Source organism: Choloepus didactylus, chromosome 14 (assembly GCF_015220235.1).
Source record: "Choloepus didactylus isolate mChoDid1 chromosome 14, mChoDid1.pri, whole genome shotgun sequence".
NCBI lineage: Eukaryota > Metazoa > Chordata > Mammalia > Pilosa > Megalonychidae > Choloepus > Choloepus didactylus.
The window spans coordinates 69394311-69415081 of record NC_051320.1 but is presented as its reverse complement, the minus strand read 5'-3'; the positions used below and the strand labels follow the sequence as shown (position 1 = coordinate 69415081).

At 34.3% G+C, this 20771-nt stretch overlaps 1 protein-coding gene across 7 annotated transcripts in view; it reads left to right on the top strand.

Annotated features, from left to right (window-relative positions):
* CSMD3 (CUB and Sushi multiple domains 3) overlaps nucleotides 1–20771 on the top strand; it is a 1408207-nt gene that overhangs the window by 416231 nt on the left and 971205 nt on the right. For all 7 annotated transcript variants that reach the window (XM_037802758.1, XM_037802757.1, XM_037802756.1 and 4 more), the window contains exon 5: nucleotides 15225–15432. In XM_037802758.1, the coding sequence (XP_037658686.1) occupies nucleotides 15225–15432 (208 nt within the window). The remainder of the gene's footprint in view (nucleotides 1–15224; nucleotides 15433–20771) is intronic.

Here is a 20771-nt window from a genome sequence, read left to right as displayed (position 1 = left end):
AAAGTTCTGGTTTCAAAATGGCTTTCTCCCAGGAGGTTCCTCTCTAGGCTGCAGTTCTTCAAAAATGTCACTCTTAGTTGCTCTTGGAGTGTTCGTCCTCTCTTAGTTTCTCTGAAGCAAGAGTCTTCAAAATGTCCCTCTTGGCTGTTGCTCCTCTTCAAAATGTCACTCTCAGCTGCACTGAGTTCCTTCTGTTTGTCAGCTCATTTATATGGCTCCACTGATCAAAAGGCCCACCCTGAATGGGTGGGGCCACGTCTCCATGGAAATTATCCAGAGTCATCACCCACAGTTGGGTGGGGCACATTCTATGGAAACACTCAAAGAATTACAATCTAATTAACACTGGTAGGTCTGCCCATACAAGATTACATCAAAGATAATGGTGTTTGGGGGGACATAATACATTCAAACTGGCACAGAGGTGTTCTACTTTTATTTCATAATGTTTTTAATTATAACACTATACTTACAGAAATGTTCACAATTTATAAGTGTACCACTTGATGAATTTTCACAAAATGAACACAGCTTTGTTACTAGCACCAAAATCAAGAAAGGAATCCTTACCAGAATTCAGAAGCCTCCCCTATACTCCTCCCAGTCACTGCCTTGCCCTTCACTGAAAAGAAAGAGTCTTCTGACATCTTACACCAGAGATTATTTTTGCCTGTTTTGAACTTTATAAAATGAAATATTACAATGTGTGCTTTTTGTATCTATCTTCTTAATCAGTGTTATTCTTTGTGAGATTTGCCCATGTTATTGCGTGTAGTAGTAGTTTCTTTTTTTTTCCAAGGGTGATAGTGATCCATTGTAGGATCATGCCAGTTTATTTATGTGTGTTACTGTTAATGGACATTTGGGTTCTTTACAGGTTTAGTTATTATAGATAATACTTCTATAAACATTCTAATGAATGTTTTTTGGTGCACGTTTTAAGCCCATCCATTTACATCATAGGATATGCCTAACTTTATTAGATACTGGCAATCAGTCTTCCAAAATGGCTATAAAAATTTACACAGTTATCAGGGTTTATGGGAATTCTAGTTGTTCCATATCTTTGCTAAACTTTTATATTATCAGTCTTTGTAATTTTAAACATTCTGATATCCTTGTAGTAGAGAATCACTGTAGTTTTATTTTTTTTTTCAATAAGGGATTTAGAAACACATTTACTGGTGGCATTATTGAATGCAGAGAATAAAATACAAAGATCAGCACTTAAAAGGAAACATTAATCTAAAAACTTAAGAAAATGCAATATATTTATATATAATGACCAATTCTGCATATCTGTTTAGTTTTACAAACATAAAGCTAATTCTAAAGTTTTCATTCTGAATATACTTCAAATTTGAGTTGTTTTAGCATTCTCCATTCTAAAGCCAGCTCTGTTTTTTTGTTTGTTTGTTTTGTTTTTTTTTGTTTGTTTTGGGTGCATTTACAACAACTATGATTTATTTTGTTTGTATGTAACCTAAAAGGAAGACTCTGCAAGCTTATCCTGTGGTTTTAATTTACATTTACTTGATGACTATTGATTTCAGAACTTTTTAATATGTTTATTGACAATTTGTCCGTACTGTTGTGAGGTGCTTATTCAAGTCTTTTGTCCATGTCTCTGTTAGGTTGTCTGCCTTTTTCTGATTGATTTGTAGGAGTTCTTTATTATTTTGAAAGAGTCCTTGTCAGTTATGTGTACTGGAAATATCTTCTGCCATTGCATGCCTGGACTTTTTGCTTTCATCGTGATATCACTTAAGGAAGATAAATTTCATTTTAATGTAGCATACTGTTCCTGTTTAAGAAAGTTTTGTCAACCCAAAGGTCATGAAAATATTGTGCTATATTAAGTTTCAAAAGCTTTATTATTTTGCCTTTCTTATTTAAATCCTTGGTCCATCTGGAATTGACTATTCTGTATGGCTGGTCAATTGACCCAGCACCATTATTGAAAAATGTTCTATCCCCACAACTCTGCAGTGCTGCTTTTTTCATAAATTGTTTAAATTCGTGTGGGTCATTTTTTGGAAACTTTATTCTGTCCCACTGGTTGATTGGTTTACACTTATGTTTAATTCCCCATTGTCTTAATTAATGAAGTTTTTAAGTATTAATATATAGTTGTTTTCCAGCTTTGTTTTCTTCTCCAAGAGTATATTAGTTATTCTCAGTTCTTTACATTTCCAGTTGAATTTATAAAAAAAGAGTTGTCAATTTACACACACACACAAACATATACACACATAACATATACCTGCTAAACTTTTGATTGGGATTACACTAAAACCATAGATTAATTTGGGGAGAATTGACATATTTACATTACAAATCCAAAAATATGGAATACCACACTATTTTCCTAGGTCCTTATAGTATCAGAGTAGAATTTTACCCAGGTTTTCCATGTTTCCTTACTTTTACTCCTAGGTATGTGAAATTTTATTCTACCAGAAATTATATTTTTAATTTCAGTTCCTAACTGTTAATTCCTTTTGCATTTTCGTGTATTTTAAACATATGGCCCTTATATTCAGCCACACATTAAGTCTAGTATTTTACCTTGTGATTCTTTTTTAATATTCTACATATACAGTTCTGGAATCTGAAATTAATGAAATTGCCCTTTCTTGAAGTTAAGGATGGGGACTAGCTTAGAATTTGACTAACTCTTAATTTCAGGGAGCCAAATAACAACAATTTTCTAACTCTGCTTTCCTCATTTATTAAAATGATTTTGTCCTGCAACATATATACCTTTGTTCTTAACCTTCATCCTTGTACTTTGTTTTGACTCTTTTCTGCATTTGTCATGTTTCCACGTGCCTTGGAATAGTTATGTATACTCTAGGAGTCTCTTTTAATTATATCCAATAGATAGTTCAGAGGTAAGAATCTAATTTGAAGATCAATTTAAAGAATTATAGTCAATCATTTATTCATATAATTTTTATTGAGTAAGTTGAAACAGAACTCCTACTATGTGTCAGTATTTTTTAAATGCTAGAAATATCATGCCTCTATGGAGGTTATAATTTAGAAGGAGACAGTCATTTCGAAGACCCAGGCCAAAAAGACTTCACCACCACCATCTGGCTTGCAAGTTCTACCATGACAACAATATCTGGATAGCTAACAAGAGGAAACAATGTGAATGATCTTTTGGGAGTTTTTTATGGGCAAATCTGGCAACTGTAGCTCAATTCCATTGGCCAGAATTTGCTTTTGTGGACTCACCTAGAAATGAGGAGCAACAGAAAATTTGCCCTGGTTGAGCAGCTGCCTCCCAACAACAACCTCGCATTGTGGAAATGGAACATGGATCTTTGGTGCTCAGCTACTTGTCTCTGCCACACCAAGATGCCAAAAAAATCCATGCTCCCTGTGGCCCATACTCATCTAATAGCAGAACAAGATCAAAATTCTTACCATAGCCCAACTTTTCATAATATTTTAATTCACTCTAGTAGAAAAGTTATCAAAGGGCAAAAATAGGAAATTGATGAAGAAAAAATAAAAGTTATCAAGAAAGATATCTCTATTTTAAAATTTGAAACAAATATTTAAATATTATCACATAATGTAATATTAAGTTGAGGTATTATTTTGATATCAATTTGGCAGATTATAGAAAAATAATGCTCATATATTTTAATATTTGATACAATATTATTAATAAGAATAATATGTTGTCTCACTCTAAATAACTAAATGACTAAATAAATTATGGTATGATTTTGTGATGAAAACATGCACAGTCATTTAAAACAATGTTTTCAAAGAATATTTAATTATCATAATATAGCACTGAGGGAAAATAGCAGTATGAAAATTTGTTTCTGTAGTATATTCTAATTTTAAAAAATGCACATAATCAGAGAAAAAATAGGGAACATAAGGCATCAAGGTTGTAACAATAATTATCTTCATTTTGCACAATAAACCTGAATAGGGGAGCAATAATTATTTTCCCTCTAATTCAGTTAATCTTCCTTGAGGTTCATGGAGAATCTTTTATCTGTAAATTTGTAGTTTTAATTAAACTTGGAAATCTTTTTGCAGTTATTTCTTCAAATGTTGTTTTTTTTGTTTGTTTGTTTTCCCTCCTTTCCCAAAACATGTTAGAATTCACTAACATTTATGGTAGACTGCTAGATATTTTCCTACTGGGGAAATTTTTTTATGTTCTATATTCTTTGCTTCATTTTGAATAGTTTCTTTTGCTATGTCTCCAAGTTAACTATCTCTTCTATAGTGTCTAATTTGCTGTAGGGCCCACTGAGTCAATATTTTCTATTTCTTATACTGTCTTTTTTCATCTGTGAAGTTTTCCATTTGGTGATTTTTATATCTTACATTTCTTTCCTCAGTATAGTCAGTCTGTTTACTTTTTCTGGAAAGTGCTACATAGTAAGTATTTTAGGAATTGCAGGCCACATACAGTCTCTATCACATATCCATTTTTTTTTTTTTTTTTTTTTAGTTTGTTTGTTTTTACAATTCTTTAAAAATGTGGGGGGAGAAACATTCTTAGCTCATAAGAGATACAAAAATAGGACACAGCCTGGATTTATTCTGGGACATAATTTGCCAATCCCTGCTTTAAATAGTCAAACATAGTTATGTCTTTGTTTGCTAATTCCCTCATCTCGAGCTTTTCTGTTCTGTTTTTATTTACTGATTTTTCCCTTGGTTACTGGTCATATTTTTCTGATTCTTGACAAGATTAGTAATTTTCTGCTAGATTTCAAACATTGTGAATTGTAGATTTTTTGAGTGTCTGGATTTAGCTGTCTTTCTTAAAAGAACTTTGGACTTTGTTCTAGTGTGCAATGAACTTACTTTTGGTTCAGTTTGTCTTCTTTGAGATTCAATTTAAACTTTGCTAGGGCCATTCAAGAATAGCCTTTACTCTAGGGATAATTTAGTTCCTTTACTGAAGTGCAGCCCTTCTGGAGTTTCTACTTAAAACTCAAGTAATTTATAGAGAACTTCCCACTCTGGGTGGTGGAAATTAAACAGTTCACAACACTGTGCTCTCTGGGAACCATATAGCTCACAGATCCGGGGTCTCACTTAGCCTACTTCATGGAATTTTACCCATTGCATTCATTTATTAGTATTTAGCAAACACTCCGGGGACCCCTATACATTTTCCGTGTTCTTTTTCTGCAAAGCTCCCTCTTCTCTGCAGAAAAGTCAGTTTGCTCCCTCTTTCTCTGTCATAGCTGCTACTTGATTTAATTTAAAGATACTTTCTCTAAGTCTTTAAATAATTTAAATTATTATTAAATGTATGCTTATGGTTTTTTCTCTTATTTGAAGATTTTGAGAAGTATTGTAAGCTGAATGTAGAAAAAGTAAAGCCATGTATTTCTTACTTTCTAGAGTACATTAGCTAACCTCATTTTCTCAACATGTTTCTTAGGAAGCTAAATGGAAATTAATGGAAATATTTCCTCAAAATGTATTTGAGTATTCAAGACTAAGTCTTTGAGATTATACCACTATACAGCTTTTTATACTCCTCAGAGGTTTTCATCTGGATGAACAATGAATGTTTTTCTTTGAGCTGTCATAAATATGTTTTTCTTTAATTTCATCTGTTTTAGTATGAAAGGAGCTGAAAGAGCTGGACTGAGAAATGAGTATGATGAGAACCCTTTATCATCAGAAGTCCAATTTTCCTTTCTTCAGATCTGGAAATAGTATTATTTGTTCTGCTTTGACAAACATAAAACAAAACTAGCAATCTAGAAGATGTGCTATTTTACTATTTACTATTTTACTACCCAGTTGCTGAATTTTCTTCTCTGTGACAAAAGAGTTTCTCCCTAAATGCAAAGATGCATAAGATCAAAAATTTCAATGTAAATATGGACAGTTATAACAAAATGAACTGCTGCTTTGTATAAATATTATAATAGCTAATAAGAAGAGTGTAATATTTAATAGTTTGTCTAATTAAAAGTAAGACCATAGTGAATGCCTCTCTGGGGAGGAACAAAATGCTTCACATAGATGTCAGTTTCACTTGAGTGCAGATGGAAGGATGAGATTTAGCAAGGGAAATTTGCAGGAAAATGTTTCACAATAAAGTTTGAGACAGGATTGAACATTTAGTATCTGGAAGTGCCCAAGTGTATATAATTTCCACAATTTACAGTTCATTTCTCTTTGGTGATAAACAGGCCTTTTTCCTGTCACCCCAATCCCTGCCCCTAAGCTATTTAAGAAGAAACTAATAGCAGGGCAGAAAACACAATATGAGCTCAGTATATGAAAAGATACGTTACAAAAAGCTGTTTTAGATTGTTTTTGAAGCTTTCTTCTTCTTCTTCTTCTTTTTTTTTTTTTTTTTTTATTAAACAGCCACACTTTGGAGCAGTTCTAATTTGCATTGTATTAAATGGCATGTGTGGTTTCACACCCAAACATCAGAAAGGGGAGATATTTTCAATCTCTAAAGAAATGTCAAAGACTAAAAGTGGACAAAAATTTAATTCTAGAATAAATACATTTGTGGAAAATTATTGACCTATTTTAAGCTTTGCACTTAAATAAAATTAAACTTCTCTGAAAAAAATATAAACACTAATTTTGATTTGATTTTATGAATTTTCTTTTCTCCCTGCCTAATAGGTAAGACATAAAAGAAAAGTGTTGTACAAGTTTACATAAATTCAATATTTAAAAAAATTTATTAGAGCTGTTGTGGGTTTACAGAACAATCATGCATAAAATACACGGTTTCCAAATACCACCCTACTATTAACCCCTTGCATTCATGTGATACATTTGTTACAATTGATAAAAGCACATTTTTATAATTATACTATTAACTATAGTCTATGGTTTAACTTAGGGTTCCATTTGTGTTGTACAGTACCATGGATTTTAAAAAATATTCTAGTAACATATATACAACCTAAAATTTCCCCTTTTAACCACATTAAAATATATAATTCAGTGTTGTTACTTAGGTTCACAATGTTGGTGCTACCATCACCACCATCCATTACCAAAACTTTTCCATCATTCCAAATAAAAAATTTGTACATTTTAAGGATTAACCCCCTATTCCTTACTCCCACCTCATCCTCTGGTAACCTTAATCTAGATTCTGACTCTATGAGTTTGCTTATTCTAATTATTTCTTATCAGTGACATCATATGATATTTGTCCTTTTCTGTCTGGCTTATTCCACTCAACATATCTTCAGGGTTCATCTATCTTGTCACATGTATTAGAACTTCATTCTACTTTATGACTGGATAATAGTCCATCATGTGTATATGCCAAATTTTGCTCATCCATTATGTATAGAAGTAGATAAATTTGTTGATAGGTTTATATTATAATATTGTAGACAAAATTAGATTTAATAACATTTTTAAACTTTATTTATAAAAAAATTAAAAAAAGAACATTTCAAACAAAACAAAGGAAAACAAATATCCTAAAATAACTACGTTGCTTCCAAAATGCTCCTATCATATCAGAAGAAAATTAATGAACTATAGTCATTCCTGAGCATTCCCATGTCATTGAGTACTCTCAATATCTTATCTGTTCTTATTAGATTATCATTTCCCCTTCACTAGTTGCTGTCTATCTCTAGTTCCCCTATATTCTACAATATATAAGACACTTGGTTTACATTTTTTTACAGAGTTCATATCAGTGGTATCATACAATATTTCTCCTTTTGTATGTGACTTTTTTCACTCTACATTGTGTCTTCAAGGTTCATCCATGTTGTCATATGCTTCACGACCTCGTTCTTTCTCACTGCTGCGTAGTATTCCATTGTATGATGTACCACAGTTTATTTATCCACTCATCAGATGTAGGATACCTAGGTTGCCTCCATCTCTTGGCAGTTATGAACAATGCCACTATGAAGATTGGTGTGCAAATATCTGTTCATGTCACTGCCTTCAGGTTCTCTGGGTAAATACTGAGAAGTGAAATTGCTGGATTATAGGATAACTCAATAACTAGTTTTCTGATGAACTGCCAAACTGTCTTCCATAGTGGCTGAACCATTATACAGTCCTACCAGCAATGAATAAGAGTTTCAATTTCTCCACATCCTCTCTAGCATTTGTAGTTTTGTATTTGCTTAATGGCAGGCATTCTTATTGGTGTGAGATGATACCTCACTGTGATCTTGATTTGCACCTCCATAATAATTAGTGAAGAGGGACATTTTTCCATGTGTTTTTCAAACATTTGTATTTCCTCTTCAGAGAAATGTCTTTTCATATCTTTTGCCCATTTTATAATTGAGCTATTTGTACTAATGTCATTGAATTGTAAGATTTCATTATATATACAATATATCAGTCCCTTATCAGATAGATAGTTTCCAAATATTTTCTCCCATTGAGTTGGCTATCTCTTTACCTTTTTGACAAATTCCTTTGAGGTACAGAGCTTTTGATTTTGAGGAGTTCCCATTTATCTATTTTTTCTTACATTGTTTGTGCTTTAGGTATAAAGTCTAAGAAGCAACCTCCTTACCAAAATGATTTTGGAAACCGTCTTCGAGTTGACATCTTACAAAACATAATGCCCCTTAAAATAAAACTTGTTATAATAATGACTCAGTTTAGTTAAATGTAAACATTTAAACATCTTTGCAAATATTTAAACATATAGTAGATATAATACTATCTTTTTGATTAGTGAACTTGTATATGTTAAGGAAGACTCTCCAAAATGCATCCAAAAATACATAGAGAAATAAAACCCACTAGTTTATATATATATATATATATATATATAAAGAAGCAACCTCCTACTAATAGGTCTTAAAGATGTTTCCCTGCATTATCTTCTAAGAGTTTTATGGTGAGTCTCTTATATTGAGATCTTTGATTCATGCTAAATTAATTTTTGTATAGGATATGAGGTAGGGGTCCTCTTTCATTCTTTTAGATATGGATATCCAATTCTCCTAGCCCCATTTATTGAAGCGTTTATGTCCCACTTCAGTGGATTTTGGGGCCTGATCAAAAACCAGTTGACCATAGATCTGGGGGTCTATTTCTGAATTCTCAATTTGATTCCACTGATTGATGTATCCATTGTTGTGCCAATACCATGCTGTTTTGACTACCGTGGCTTTATAGTAGGCTTCAAAGTCAGGCAGTGTAAGTACTCCCACTTTGTTTTTCTTTTCTTTTAGAATATTTTTAGCAATTTGAGGCATCTTTTCCTTCCAAATAAATTTGATGACTAGCTTTTCCAAGTCTGCAAAGTAGATTGTTGGAATTTTGATGGGAATTGCATTGAATCTGTAGATCAGTTTGGTTAGAACTGACATCTTAACTAAGTTTATCCTTCCTATCCGTAAACATGGAATATCTCTCCATCTCTTTAGGTCACCTTCTATTTCTTTTAGTAGAGTTATATAATTGTCTGTATAGAGGTCTTTTACATCCTTAGTTAAGTTTATTCCTAGGTACTTAATTTTTTGTTGTTGCTATTGAGAATGGAATCTTTGTCCTGAGTGTCTCTTTGGTTATGTCATTCCTACTGTTTAGAAACATTATTGACTTATGTGCCTGTATGTTAAATCCTGCCACTTTGCTGAATTTATTTTTTAGCTCACATAAATGTGTCATCCATTTCTCAGGGTTTTCCAAGTATAAGGTCATATCATCTGCAAATAAAGAGTTTTGCTTCTTCCTTTCCAATTTGGATGTCGTTTATTTCTTTTTCTTGCCGAATTGCTCTGGCTAGAACTTCTAGCACAATGTTGAATAATAATGGTGACAATGAGCATCCTTGTCTCATTCCTGATCTTAGAGGGAAAGCATTCAGTCTCTCACCATTAAGAATTATACTGGCTGTGGGTTTTTCATATATGCCTTTTATCATATTGAGGAATTTAATAACATTTTAAATTTAACAGCCATATTTACTATCAATAGGTTTGAATACATTAAACACAAGTGGGAGTTGATAACATTTCCCCAGAAAGTTGGAATAAGCCCCAAATCCAAAATGATAATTTTTTAATCCTTATCTTTAAAGGTCCTACATTGCTATCATTGTTTCCATTGACTAAATTGGCTATTTGTTCTTGTTTTATAATACTCTGAGTTTGCAAGCTTCTTAACATGTGGCTTGCCATCATCTAGGCCATGTGTATATATATATTCATGGATATACATATATAAACATTTAACCTGCATGAAATTTTACAATCTATATAATTTTCTTTTAACGAGAGTAGAAAAACTACCAACCTCTTCATTATCCACTGTATCCCCTGTTTGTTAAGTGACTACATTTTGAAGCCATCATAAATCCTAGTTGACCTCAAAGGAAGCCTAAGATATTTAGTGGCATTGCTTTTATTCTAGGTGGACACATTGTTCTTAAAAATTGGCCTAAAAAAGTATTCTAATTCATTTTGTCATGATGCTATTTTTTCCAAAGTGCTACAAAAGCCTAACCAATCTTTTGAAGATATTAGATAAAAATCAGTTAAGACACAAAATAAACAAGAGGTAGTTCACCTTTAGAAAGCCATGAAGCATGCAAAAATTTGCCATAACTCTTGATTCAGCCTCCTAACCTGCATCCTCTGTGGCCTCCCTCTTCTCTCTACAGAGCAGCCAGAATGATCTTTTAAAGCCCCAAATTGATCATTTCCCTTCTCTGCTGAAATCCTTCAATAACTTTCCATTGTTCTGAAGAAAGTCCTTAGCATTGTCGGTAAGATCCTGCAAGGTCTGACCCCTAGTTGCTGTTTCAACTTCATCTGGTAATTTGGTGCCTCACTCTCTCCTCTCTAGCACACAGCCTTTCTTTTTCTTTTGGGAATGTCCATTTCCCTCCAGCAAAAATGTCTTTGTACCTACCGTTCCGCCTGTCTGGAACACACTTGTCTCTGCTTCTTATATAGATAATTCTTACCAATCCTTTGGATTTGGATTCCAGCATTACTTCCTCAGGGAAGTATTCCTGAATTCCCTAACTAGGTCAAGACTTTCCCAATGTAGAGTGTCCGTATTGAATGCTCTTTCTGCATAGTATCTGCCAGAAAAGTAATTTTCTTGGGTTTAGTTTGACATTTGTTTAGAGCTTGACTCACCTATTAGACTGAATGCTCCATGAGAGCAGGTATCCTGATGACTTTTGATCTTCATTTTAGCCTGAGGACTAATATTGTTCCTGACACTTAGTGTTTCCTCCACTTTTTTGAATAGATGGCCAAATGAATAAACTAAATTTTTCAGAAAGTATTCAAATAATCAATGTGATCCTACGTGTATTTTGATTCTTGTAAAAAATGGTTGTATTGAGCAGACTTCTGTAATTTTGCCCATTCTGTGAATGGTTAGAGAGAAGATGCTTCAGACAAAGGCACTCATGGTGGCCAAGACAGAACGACACTGAAAGAATAGAGTTCTGTGTTCCGTCATTGACAGGATATGTACTTACTCAGACCAAATACCAATTTACTTAGCAGAAAGAGCACACAGCTGGACTCAAGGGTTCTATGATCTTGTTCTAATGCTGCCTTTTTTGTTGTTTTTGTTTTAACTCCACTATAAAATAAAAATTTGGGCTTAGATAATTCATCCTGCTGTCAAACTCCATGATTATAAAAGTATATTGTTTCCGCAAACATTGCATTTAATTCAGGCCAAATCTCAATATGAAGGTTCTAAGCATTAAGTTAGGGCTGCCAAATGTGTACAATCTAATATGTACTGAAAGCACACTTTGCCAATTTCATGATTTTGCCAGATACTGATACTATGATAGGCTCTGTGGTATTAAAGAAATCAAACCAACAAAGAATTTGATAAAAGAAGCCACAAGATCATTGGTTTGAGTGCTGGAGGAACCGAGTCCTGGTCCTGGTTTTCAAGTGCAAGTTAACCATACCTTTCAGGTGCAATTTTTTTGACTGTAAAATAAAGATTTCTTTAGATTGAGTCTTTCTGTGAGTTCTGCATTCCATTTGTTGAGAGTTTGGGGTGATTTGTCTCTCCTATGAGCCTGCATAGAGAAACTTCAAGACGATCATGCGGAGAAATTGATATGTATGCCCCAAAGCTTGGTGGACACACTGAATTGTTTGGAAAACCATGGCTGAATTATCTAAATACAGAATGAACATTGCAAACCCAGACTACTGCAGATGTGATGACTATTTCATGTTGGAAGAAACTGTATTTCTGCAGAGGGTGAATCAAAGGAACAGGTTTCCATTTGAACAAATTTAGGACTTCTGTCAAGGAGTTCTCACCTGAATAGTTTTAGGTACTTTGCAAGAAGCCCACCTGGAAGAGTGGGGAAAAATTGTTGGAAAGAAGCTGAAGGCTTCTGTGCCCATGGTATGAGGGAGGAATGTAAGCAGTCAGTCAGAGACACACTCATCCCAACAAAGGAATTGTGGGGAAACCTCTGAGGATCCCATCCCATGAGGGAAAGAGCCATTTTGTTTTAATCATCTGCCAAGGCCCATGAACACTAGTACTACATTGGTGGCAGACAAATAAGAGCATGTCCTCCAACCCCTTCTTCTTAAAACCTTTAGAAGAATCAGGGACAGGTCAGAGAATAGGATAAATAGAAATACTAACAGGAAAACAAGGCTCTCATCTCCCTCCTCTGTCACAAACCCAAGCTAAGGGAAGCAAAGAATCTTTTTTTTTTTTAATTAAATTCAGTTTTATTGAAATATATTCACATACCATACAGTCGTCCATGGTGTACAATCAGCTGTTCACAGCACCATTATACAGTTATGCATTCATCGCCACAATCTATTTCCAAACATTTTCCTTACATCAGAAAGAATCAGAATAAGAATAAAAAATAAAAGTAAAAAAGAACACTCAAATTCATCCCCCCCATCCCACCGTATTTTTCATTTAGTTTTTGTCCTCATTTTTCTACTCTTCCATCCATACACTAGATAAAGGGAATGTGATCCACAAGGTTGTCACAATCACATTGTCACCCCTTGTAATCTACATTGTTATACAATTGTCTTCAGGAGTCCAGACTGCTGGGTTGGAGTTTGATAGCTTCAGGTATTCATTTCTAGCTACTCCAACACATTTAAACCCAAGAGATGTTATCCACAGAGTGCATAAGAATGTCCACCAGAGTGACCTCTCGACTCCATTTGAAATCTCTCAGCCACTGAAACTTTATTTCATTTCATTTTGCATCCCCCTTTTGGTCAAGAAGATATTCTCAATCCCATGGTGCCAAGTCCAGATTCATCCCCGGGAGTTTATCCTGCATTGCCAGGGAGATTCACACACCTGGGACCCTGGGAGTTGTGTCCCACGTAGGGGGGAAGGCAGTGAGTTCACCTGCCAAGGTGGCTTAGTTAGAGAGAGAGAGAGAGAGGGCCACATCTGAGCAACAAAGTCTCAGGGGGAGACTCTTAGGCACAATCATATGCAAGTTTAGCCTCTCCTGGTAAGCAAAAAATCTTAACCAAAATAAAATGTTTTTCTTTATCAGTACCCAAGAGTAGACAAATTAATTAGCAAATTGGGATATTTTGGATTAAAATTAAAACTGGAGGATTTTTGTTTTAAATCTAAGCATGAACATAAATATCACATCCTGCCTGGGATTTCATCTAGAGAAAGGAAACTAAATAGTTCACAGAGCTGATTTAAATGGGTAGTTGGAGAGAGCAAAAATAACTTCTGCATACCAATTACATTGAATATGTGATAATATAATCTTTTCTTTCTTTCCAAAGCAGTAATCAACCTTGGTGTAGATACTGAGAAGGTAGAGAGTAGAAGTGATTCATGGTTGGGAGTAACGGGTGTCAGGACAGGTTGCCAGAAGGTTAAGATATCCAGGACATTGGGTGTTCTGGCAAGAAAAGCACTGTGATAATGTGCCACATGGTCTAGAGGGGACCACTGGTTCCTTCTAATTACCAAACAAACTTAAGAAATGGAGAAGGCATATGGCGAAAATAAACATTTGTCATTTTTACAATAGTGTTCGATGAATGTACCATATCTTTTAAGAGGAATATTTTTGCTTTCAGTTTATGGATTACAGAGTTAAATAGATAAAAAATGTGGGCAGAAAGTAGCTAATGCTATCTGACATGTACAATATATTAAAATTAAGTTGTCCCCATCTATCAAGAAGTTAAATAGAAGGATGCTGCCCATCTCTATTTAGTGGAGTTACAGAGAGATATACATTACATCAAATAATAATCAGTTATTTTAGAGCCAGATATTTTTTCTTAAACATTTGATTTGAATGGAAGCAAATCCCTGAGCAGCTCAAGGCAACAACATATATCTTGAGACAGTTTATTGTACAAGTAAACTTGTATCCTATTAGCTTGACTGGCCTAAGCAGTATTCTAACAAGGTGAATGTTACAGCTTCCATTACTCTCTGAAATAAAAATCATTATATTTTCATACTATATACATTTGTTCATGTAACCACTATGCAAGGATACACCACTGACCAAAAGTAAACTAGTGGTGAGTCTAACACCCCTATTGGAAACTCAGAATCATAGATCTAAATGTTAGATTTGTAGAAATGTATTTATGATATTGTATATGCTTATACCATATGAAGAACGAGAAAAAGAAATGTATACTGCTTGCTGGAAAATATGACTGAAGATATTATTTACTACATTATTTCTCTCTAATTATAGTACCCTGGATAGCATTATAATTTTCTTTGGATTACATTTCCCCAAAATTTTTCATTAACTTTTGAAACATGTCGTCGTCTCTTAAATCGTTCCTTTATTTTGTATGTACCTGCTTAAAAAAATAAAAACACAGCTCTTCCATCAACAACCATACAGAGTGATTAAAGACTTCCCATCATAGGCCTTAAGAATGATGTTTCTTTCATTTTACTTGCTTCATCACTTAATCACTGAAAAACAAATTTTGTTTCTGTCATTGCTGAGATCTAATTTTGAAGTGTAGATTTTTACTCACTTTCATTGCTACTTCAACCAATTGTTATAAAACTGTCAAGATACAGTTTACATTTATACATGGCTTACAAGTTTTTCATGCACTTCTCATTTTATTTGATCTTCTCTATTATTATACCATGCACTGGATATCACATTTATATCATTATTTTTTATCCAAAAATATTGAATTGCTTTAATTGCATTTTTCTTAGTAAGTTATGACTGAGCATCTTCTCCTTGTTTTTAACAGCTGAAGATGCATGCGGAGGAACAATGAGAGGATCCAGTGGCATCATTTCCAGCCCTAGTTTTCCTAATGAGTACCACAACAATGCTGATTGTACTTGGACCATTGTAGCAGAGCCTGGAGACACAATTTCACTCATATTTACTGATTTCCAAATGGAAGAAAAATATGATTACTTAGAAATAGAAGGTTCTGAGCCACCTACAATATGGTAAGTTGATAGTTTCTATTAACCCAGACTTGGTGTCCTTGTGTTAGCCAAACTTGGGATTAAAGACCAACTGTCATGGGCCTTTCAAGGTTTAGATTCTTTAAGAGAGCTTATGGTACAGGGACATTATAAGGGGCTGTTGTCAAAGCCAAGGGATACTCTTGAGGATTAGGGCACTGAAATGTCAAATTGATCAGAATTTTGAAAAGTGGAGCTTTCCAGTATTTCTTCATCACTCAATCAGTGAAAATCAGTCTGAATTTATCAGTATTTATGCAAGTGGAAAAAAAAAGTTGTTCCTCCTGTAACTCATGGTTATTTTCCTTAGTATACCAGTCCATACTTGGTGGTTCCTTTCAAATTAGTGGAATAGACTTAGAAGTAATTTGTCTTTGTTTCTGTAGACAGATCTTTTATGTAATTATCCAAAGGGAGAAAAAAATCAACACCATTATCTGGATGATTATGGTCTCTTTCTTTAGAGACCCAAGACACGGACTCATGAGACCTGCAGTTTGCAGAGAATGTATTTCAGTCATAGTATTTTTAAAAGAAAATCTTTCTTTATACTACTTTAAGTCTACTGACATCATTGAATCCAAATATAGGTTATGACTCAGTAATTAAGTGAAGGAAAGAATGATAAAATGATATTGGGAAATGAAGAAATGGGGTAAACACTAGACCAGAAGAGGCCTTGTAAGCCATGTAAAGAAGTTTCTAAGAGCAATGGTGTTGAGCAAAGGTTCCAGGATTCCACCAGGGGAGAAGACCTACCATATGAAGAATAGTTAAGCTCGTGATTATGCTGGTAGCCAGGAGGAGGAGTCCAAACACTTCTGCTTACTGCATGGCACTGTGGTTTTGTAGTCACCAAGAAATATACAACACAAAGCACTGTTTGGAGCAATGCTTTTACTCACATAGAGAAGATATAAAAGAGAGTTGGCTTCAGTACTGGATATTGGTCTCTCATGGCCAATGGATCCCTCCTCACAGCTGACATAGGGTGATGGACTGCATACACCCCTCTACTGCTACAGCAGGAAGAGCTCATTTCCTCCTCACTGGGAAAGATAGACTTAATGGGGTTGGTCAGGTGCCATATGATGCCCACGCTTAATCAAGACAAAGAAGTTCACGGTGTGTATCTTGATCAGGGAAGGATCACCCAAATTGAAGAAGAATCTGGACTGAGCACAGGCTCGCTGTCCAGGCTCCAAACAAAGGAATATTGCAGACCTGGGGCTCTGACTGGGCAAGCCCAAGAGGGATGGCCAGTCATGCAATGGCTACTTCCCCAACAAGTGGGAATTTGTTGAAATGTTTTCAAATGATTATTTTTACTGGAGTTTACAGATTGATTTTAAATGGCACTTGGTTAGATGTAGGAAGATCTCTTAAGAGGTGGTTGCAGTAATCCAAGGGAAGATCATGGTAGCTTGGATTAGGCTGGTATTGTTAGATATAAAGAAGTGGACTAATTTGAGAGACAGTTAGGATGTATAATCAAAATAACTCTATAATGGATAGGGGAATAATAAGAAGGTGGTGTTCAAATAAAACCTGGTTTTCTGACTTGTACAATATCAATTGCACAGTGATGGTCATTGAGATGGGAAATGATAAAGTTAAGTGAAGTCTGGAGTGGAGAATGCTATGAATATTGAGTTTAGAATTGGATATATTAGGTCTGAAGTCTGTTTGAGACATGCAGTTGCAGCCATCAAATAATCAACTATATATATCTACTTAACTCTGTAAATAAGATTCAGCAGTTCAGGGTAGACAGGTAACTGAAAACTATTTGACATTGGTGATAATTTGAACCAATAGGGAACAATAATATTGATTAGATAGAGTCAAAATGGAATGAGAAAACCAAGAGGACTAGGACTGAGTCTGAGGATCAACAACACGTAAGTACTGGGCAGAGTCAGATGATCAAGCAAAGAGTACTGATGCAGTGTATTCAGAGAAGAGGGCAATATCTAAAGGAATGAGATACCACAAAGACAAGAGAAGAGGAGTTTGAAGAAGGAAGAGCAGACATTGCAGACTGCTCCTGAAAAGATACTAGCTAAACGTTAAAAAAATGCTTTTAGAGTGAATATGTTGGCTTACCTTCAGCAAAAGTACTAAGTATTGTTATCATCTTAATACATACCTTTTAAGGTAAAACAAAAGTAACATACTTAGCTCTACCCACTTTGTTTTTGCTTTTGTTTTTGTTTTCTCTATCCCCAGGCCCTCAGTAGTTAATGATTATATAACTTAAGCTCCTTCCTTGATAATTTCATGCCAGGATGCAATGAAATACAGCACAATCCTGTTTTAAATGTTGGAGAATTCTATGACTATTGTTTTAGAAAATACTACTTATACAATGACACATATATGAGTCACTTGAAGGTGGATGATAATGTCATGAATAACATCTTTTGGTGTTTAGTGATCCATTAACATGGCAGTTTTTACATTTGCAACATATTTGACTAATAGATATAATGAAGGAATTTTGAAAACATTAGTTTTGTAGCCCTAGTTCCTTTACAACTACTGATCTCCAAAACCCAAATCTAGCTCATTTACTCTGTAGATCAAAATAACTCATTTATGTTTGTCTAGTCACTTTCTTTTTTTCAGAATAAACTTTCTTAGTAATGATTTGTATATTTTCTCATCAACAGGAGTAGCTAAACAAATGTAGCTTGTTCAGTAATTACAGCAGACCTACAAATCTCTTTTCTGTCCATTTTCTTCTTTAATGCATGGAGTCACTTTACTTATTTTCCCCTTCCTCAAGATAAAAAAAGAGCTAAAAAAATCATTGTTTTGCTGTTTTTTTTTATGTTAGTGTTATAGTAAATGTTTAGGTAAAATTGTCAAAATACTGGTTATAATAATAAATCAACAAGCAGGCAATTTTCAAGAAAATGGATACAAGTAGCCAATCTGTATTATATTACTATAAATGCCAATTTAAAGATATAGAATATCAGTAAATTATTAATATTGCACATAGTCATTTAAATATCATAAAATAGTCCTCCTTTTAAATTGCATTAGTTATAAAACTGATGTGTAAAATGTGAATAGTTAAAATAAAACTTTTAAATCGAATTCTGGCCCTCTAATTCCTTTAATGTTGTCATAGCTTTTTAAAGATCTCATCATCAAAATGGAACATTTTATTTCAAGTGACATTACATTGGCTCTTTCTTATGATTATGCATTTACTGTATTGTTAATAAAACATTTTCAATTCACAATAGAATTCAAAGGAGAAATGTGAACTGGGGAGACATTCACATTCTTTTGGTTCCTTTGACTTTAGGACCTTCATTGAAAAATCACTGAGGGTCCTGAAATTTACCACTAGCTATTATATATTATTGAGGCAAAGTTTAACATAGCCTCTGTTTGTCACTGACAACACAAAGTTAGCCCAATAGTTTTGCTGCACAAAGGATATTAACTATTTTCCAATGATTCACTTGCAACTGTATATGCTAAATCACTAGGCTCTTGTTCATTGTAAAATAGTCAGCATAGCACTACATGATCCAACAAGACTGCCCTGGATCCACTCAATTATTACTAGATTATAAGACTGTGAGTCTGGATGAATTTCAACTGATTCCATTGTAGTCAAATGAAAAATGGCATAGAATAAAGAATATTGAGTTTTAGTTTCAGCTTTGACTCTTTGTTGATGGATGTCAGTGGGAAGTCATGTCTCCACCACCCCTACCCAATCTCAGTTTCCTCATCTATTATATTTAAGTCTTCTCTCAACTCTGATATTCAGTGGCATTATCTGCTTAAGTGTTGTGGCAGGGTTGCAGAGGTGGACAGTAACTAGATAATGCCTTATTGATAAAATGATGCATGAAGTGGTTGATTAGGTACTCTTAAAAATCAAATTGTTTCCAAACAAATTGCTTGATTTCTTATTAGAATTCTATTCATTAAAAGTTCATTCAACATATACTTACTGGGCACCTACACATGGCAGGCATTATTTTAAGTGCTTGTGATATATCAGTGGCTATAGAGATGAAGAGGCCTGATCCTGCAGAACTTAAGCTCTATCAGTGGGAGAAAGACAATATAATAACAATATAAATACTACTGTAAATTGCACTCATAGTTTAGAGATTGATAAGAATGAAAAGGTAGAGCAGGGAAGATAGTTCAGGAGAACGTGAGTGGGGTAATGGGCCTGTAGGTTATCTGATTGAGAAGTTGAGATTTGAACAGTCTTGAAGAAGACTGGAAGAAGAAGCAGATATCTCAGTAAAAGGCATTCCATGTAGAAACAACATCTGGAGTAAAGTACATAAGGTAGAACTCATTATGTTAGAGGAACAGCTAGGAAGCCATGGGGGCTACAAAAGAATGACCATGGGTGAGAGTAATTGGAGAGAAACACAGAGAATTTATGGGTCCTGATCACGTAGGATTCAAGAGTCATCTTTGACTTTTACTCTAATTGAAATGGGAAGTCATTGCAAGGTTTTGAGTACAGAAGTGACATGATAGGACTTTTCTTTTAAAAGATTCACCCTGGCTACCAGGGAGACTTACACCCCTGGGATTCATGTCCCATGTAAGGGGGAGGGCAGTGAGTTTACCTGCTGAGTTTGAAGCCACATGATTTTAATGAAGTCATTTGGCTTAGGTTCAGGTCTGAGCAAAAGAAAACTGAGACAAAAAACTAAGAGGTTTGAACAAGATAGAAGTTTTGTTTTGTTTACTGTAAAATTTTGGAGGTGGGTGTACAGGATTGTCATGGGACAACATGATTCTCTTATATTCCCCTTGTAGGTGGCCTTCATTCCCAAGATCATATCTTGTCCAAGCTCCAGTCATTAAATCTACATCCCTGATAGTAGGAAGAAGGAAAGAAGGGAAGGGCCAAGGGGCACTCATCATCATCTCTTAAAGAAGGTTCTGGTAGTTGCCTTATATCTTCCACTGCATTTTCTACTTCTTTAAAATATCCCATTTGCCAAAATTTAGTAACATGTTCAGTTGGTTGTAAGAGACACAGGGAAATATAATCTTTATTCTAAGTGGCCATTGCCCAACTAAAGTCCTCTTATCATGAAAAAAAGGAGAAGAAAAATTAGGAAATAACTAACAGTTTCTGCCACACTGCTGTTACCGATTCAGTCCTCACAGAGAAAATGTATATTGACAAGTATTTTACATAACTACTACCATAACACTTTGTGTGTATCTGTGTTTGTATATTAGTACGTATACATACATTTATATACATAGACATGTATAAATGAATGTAGGCATATCTACATATTATTATATGTATGTAG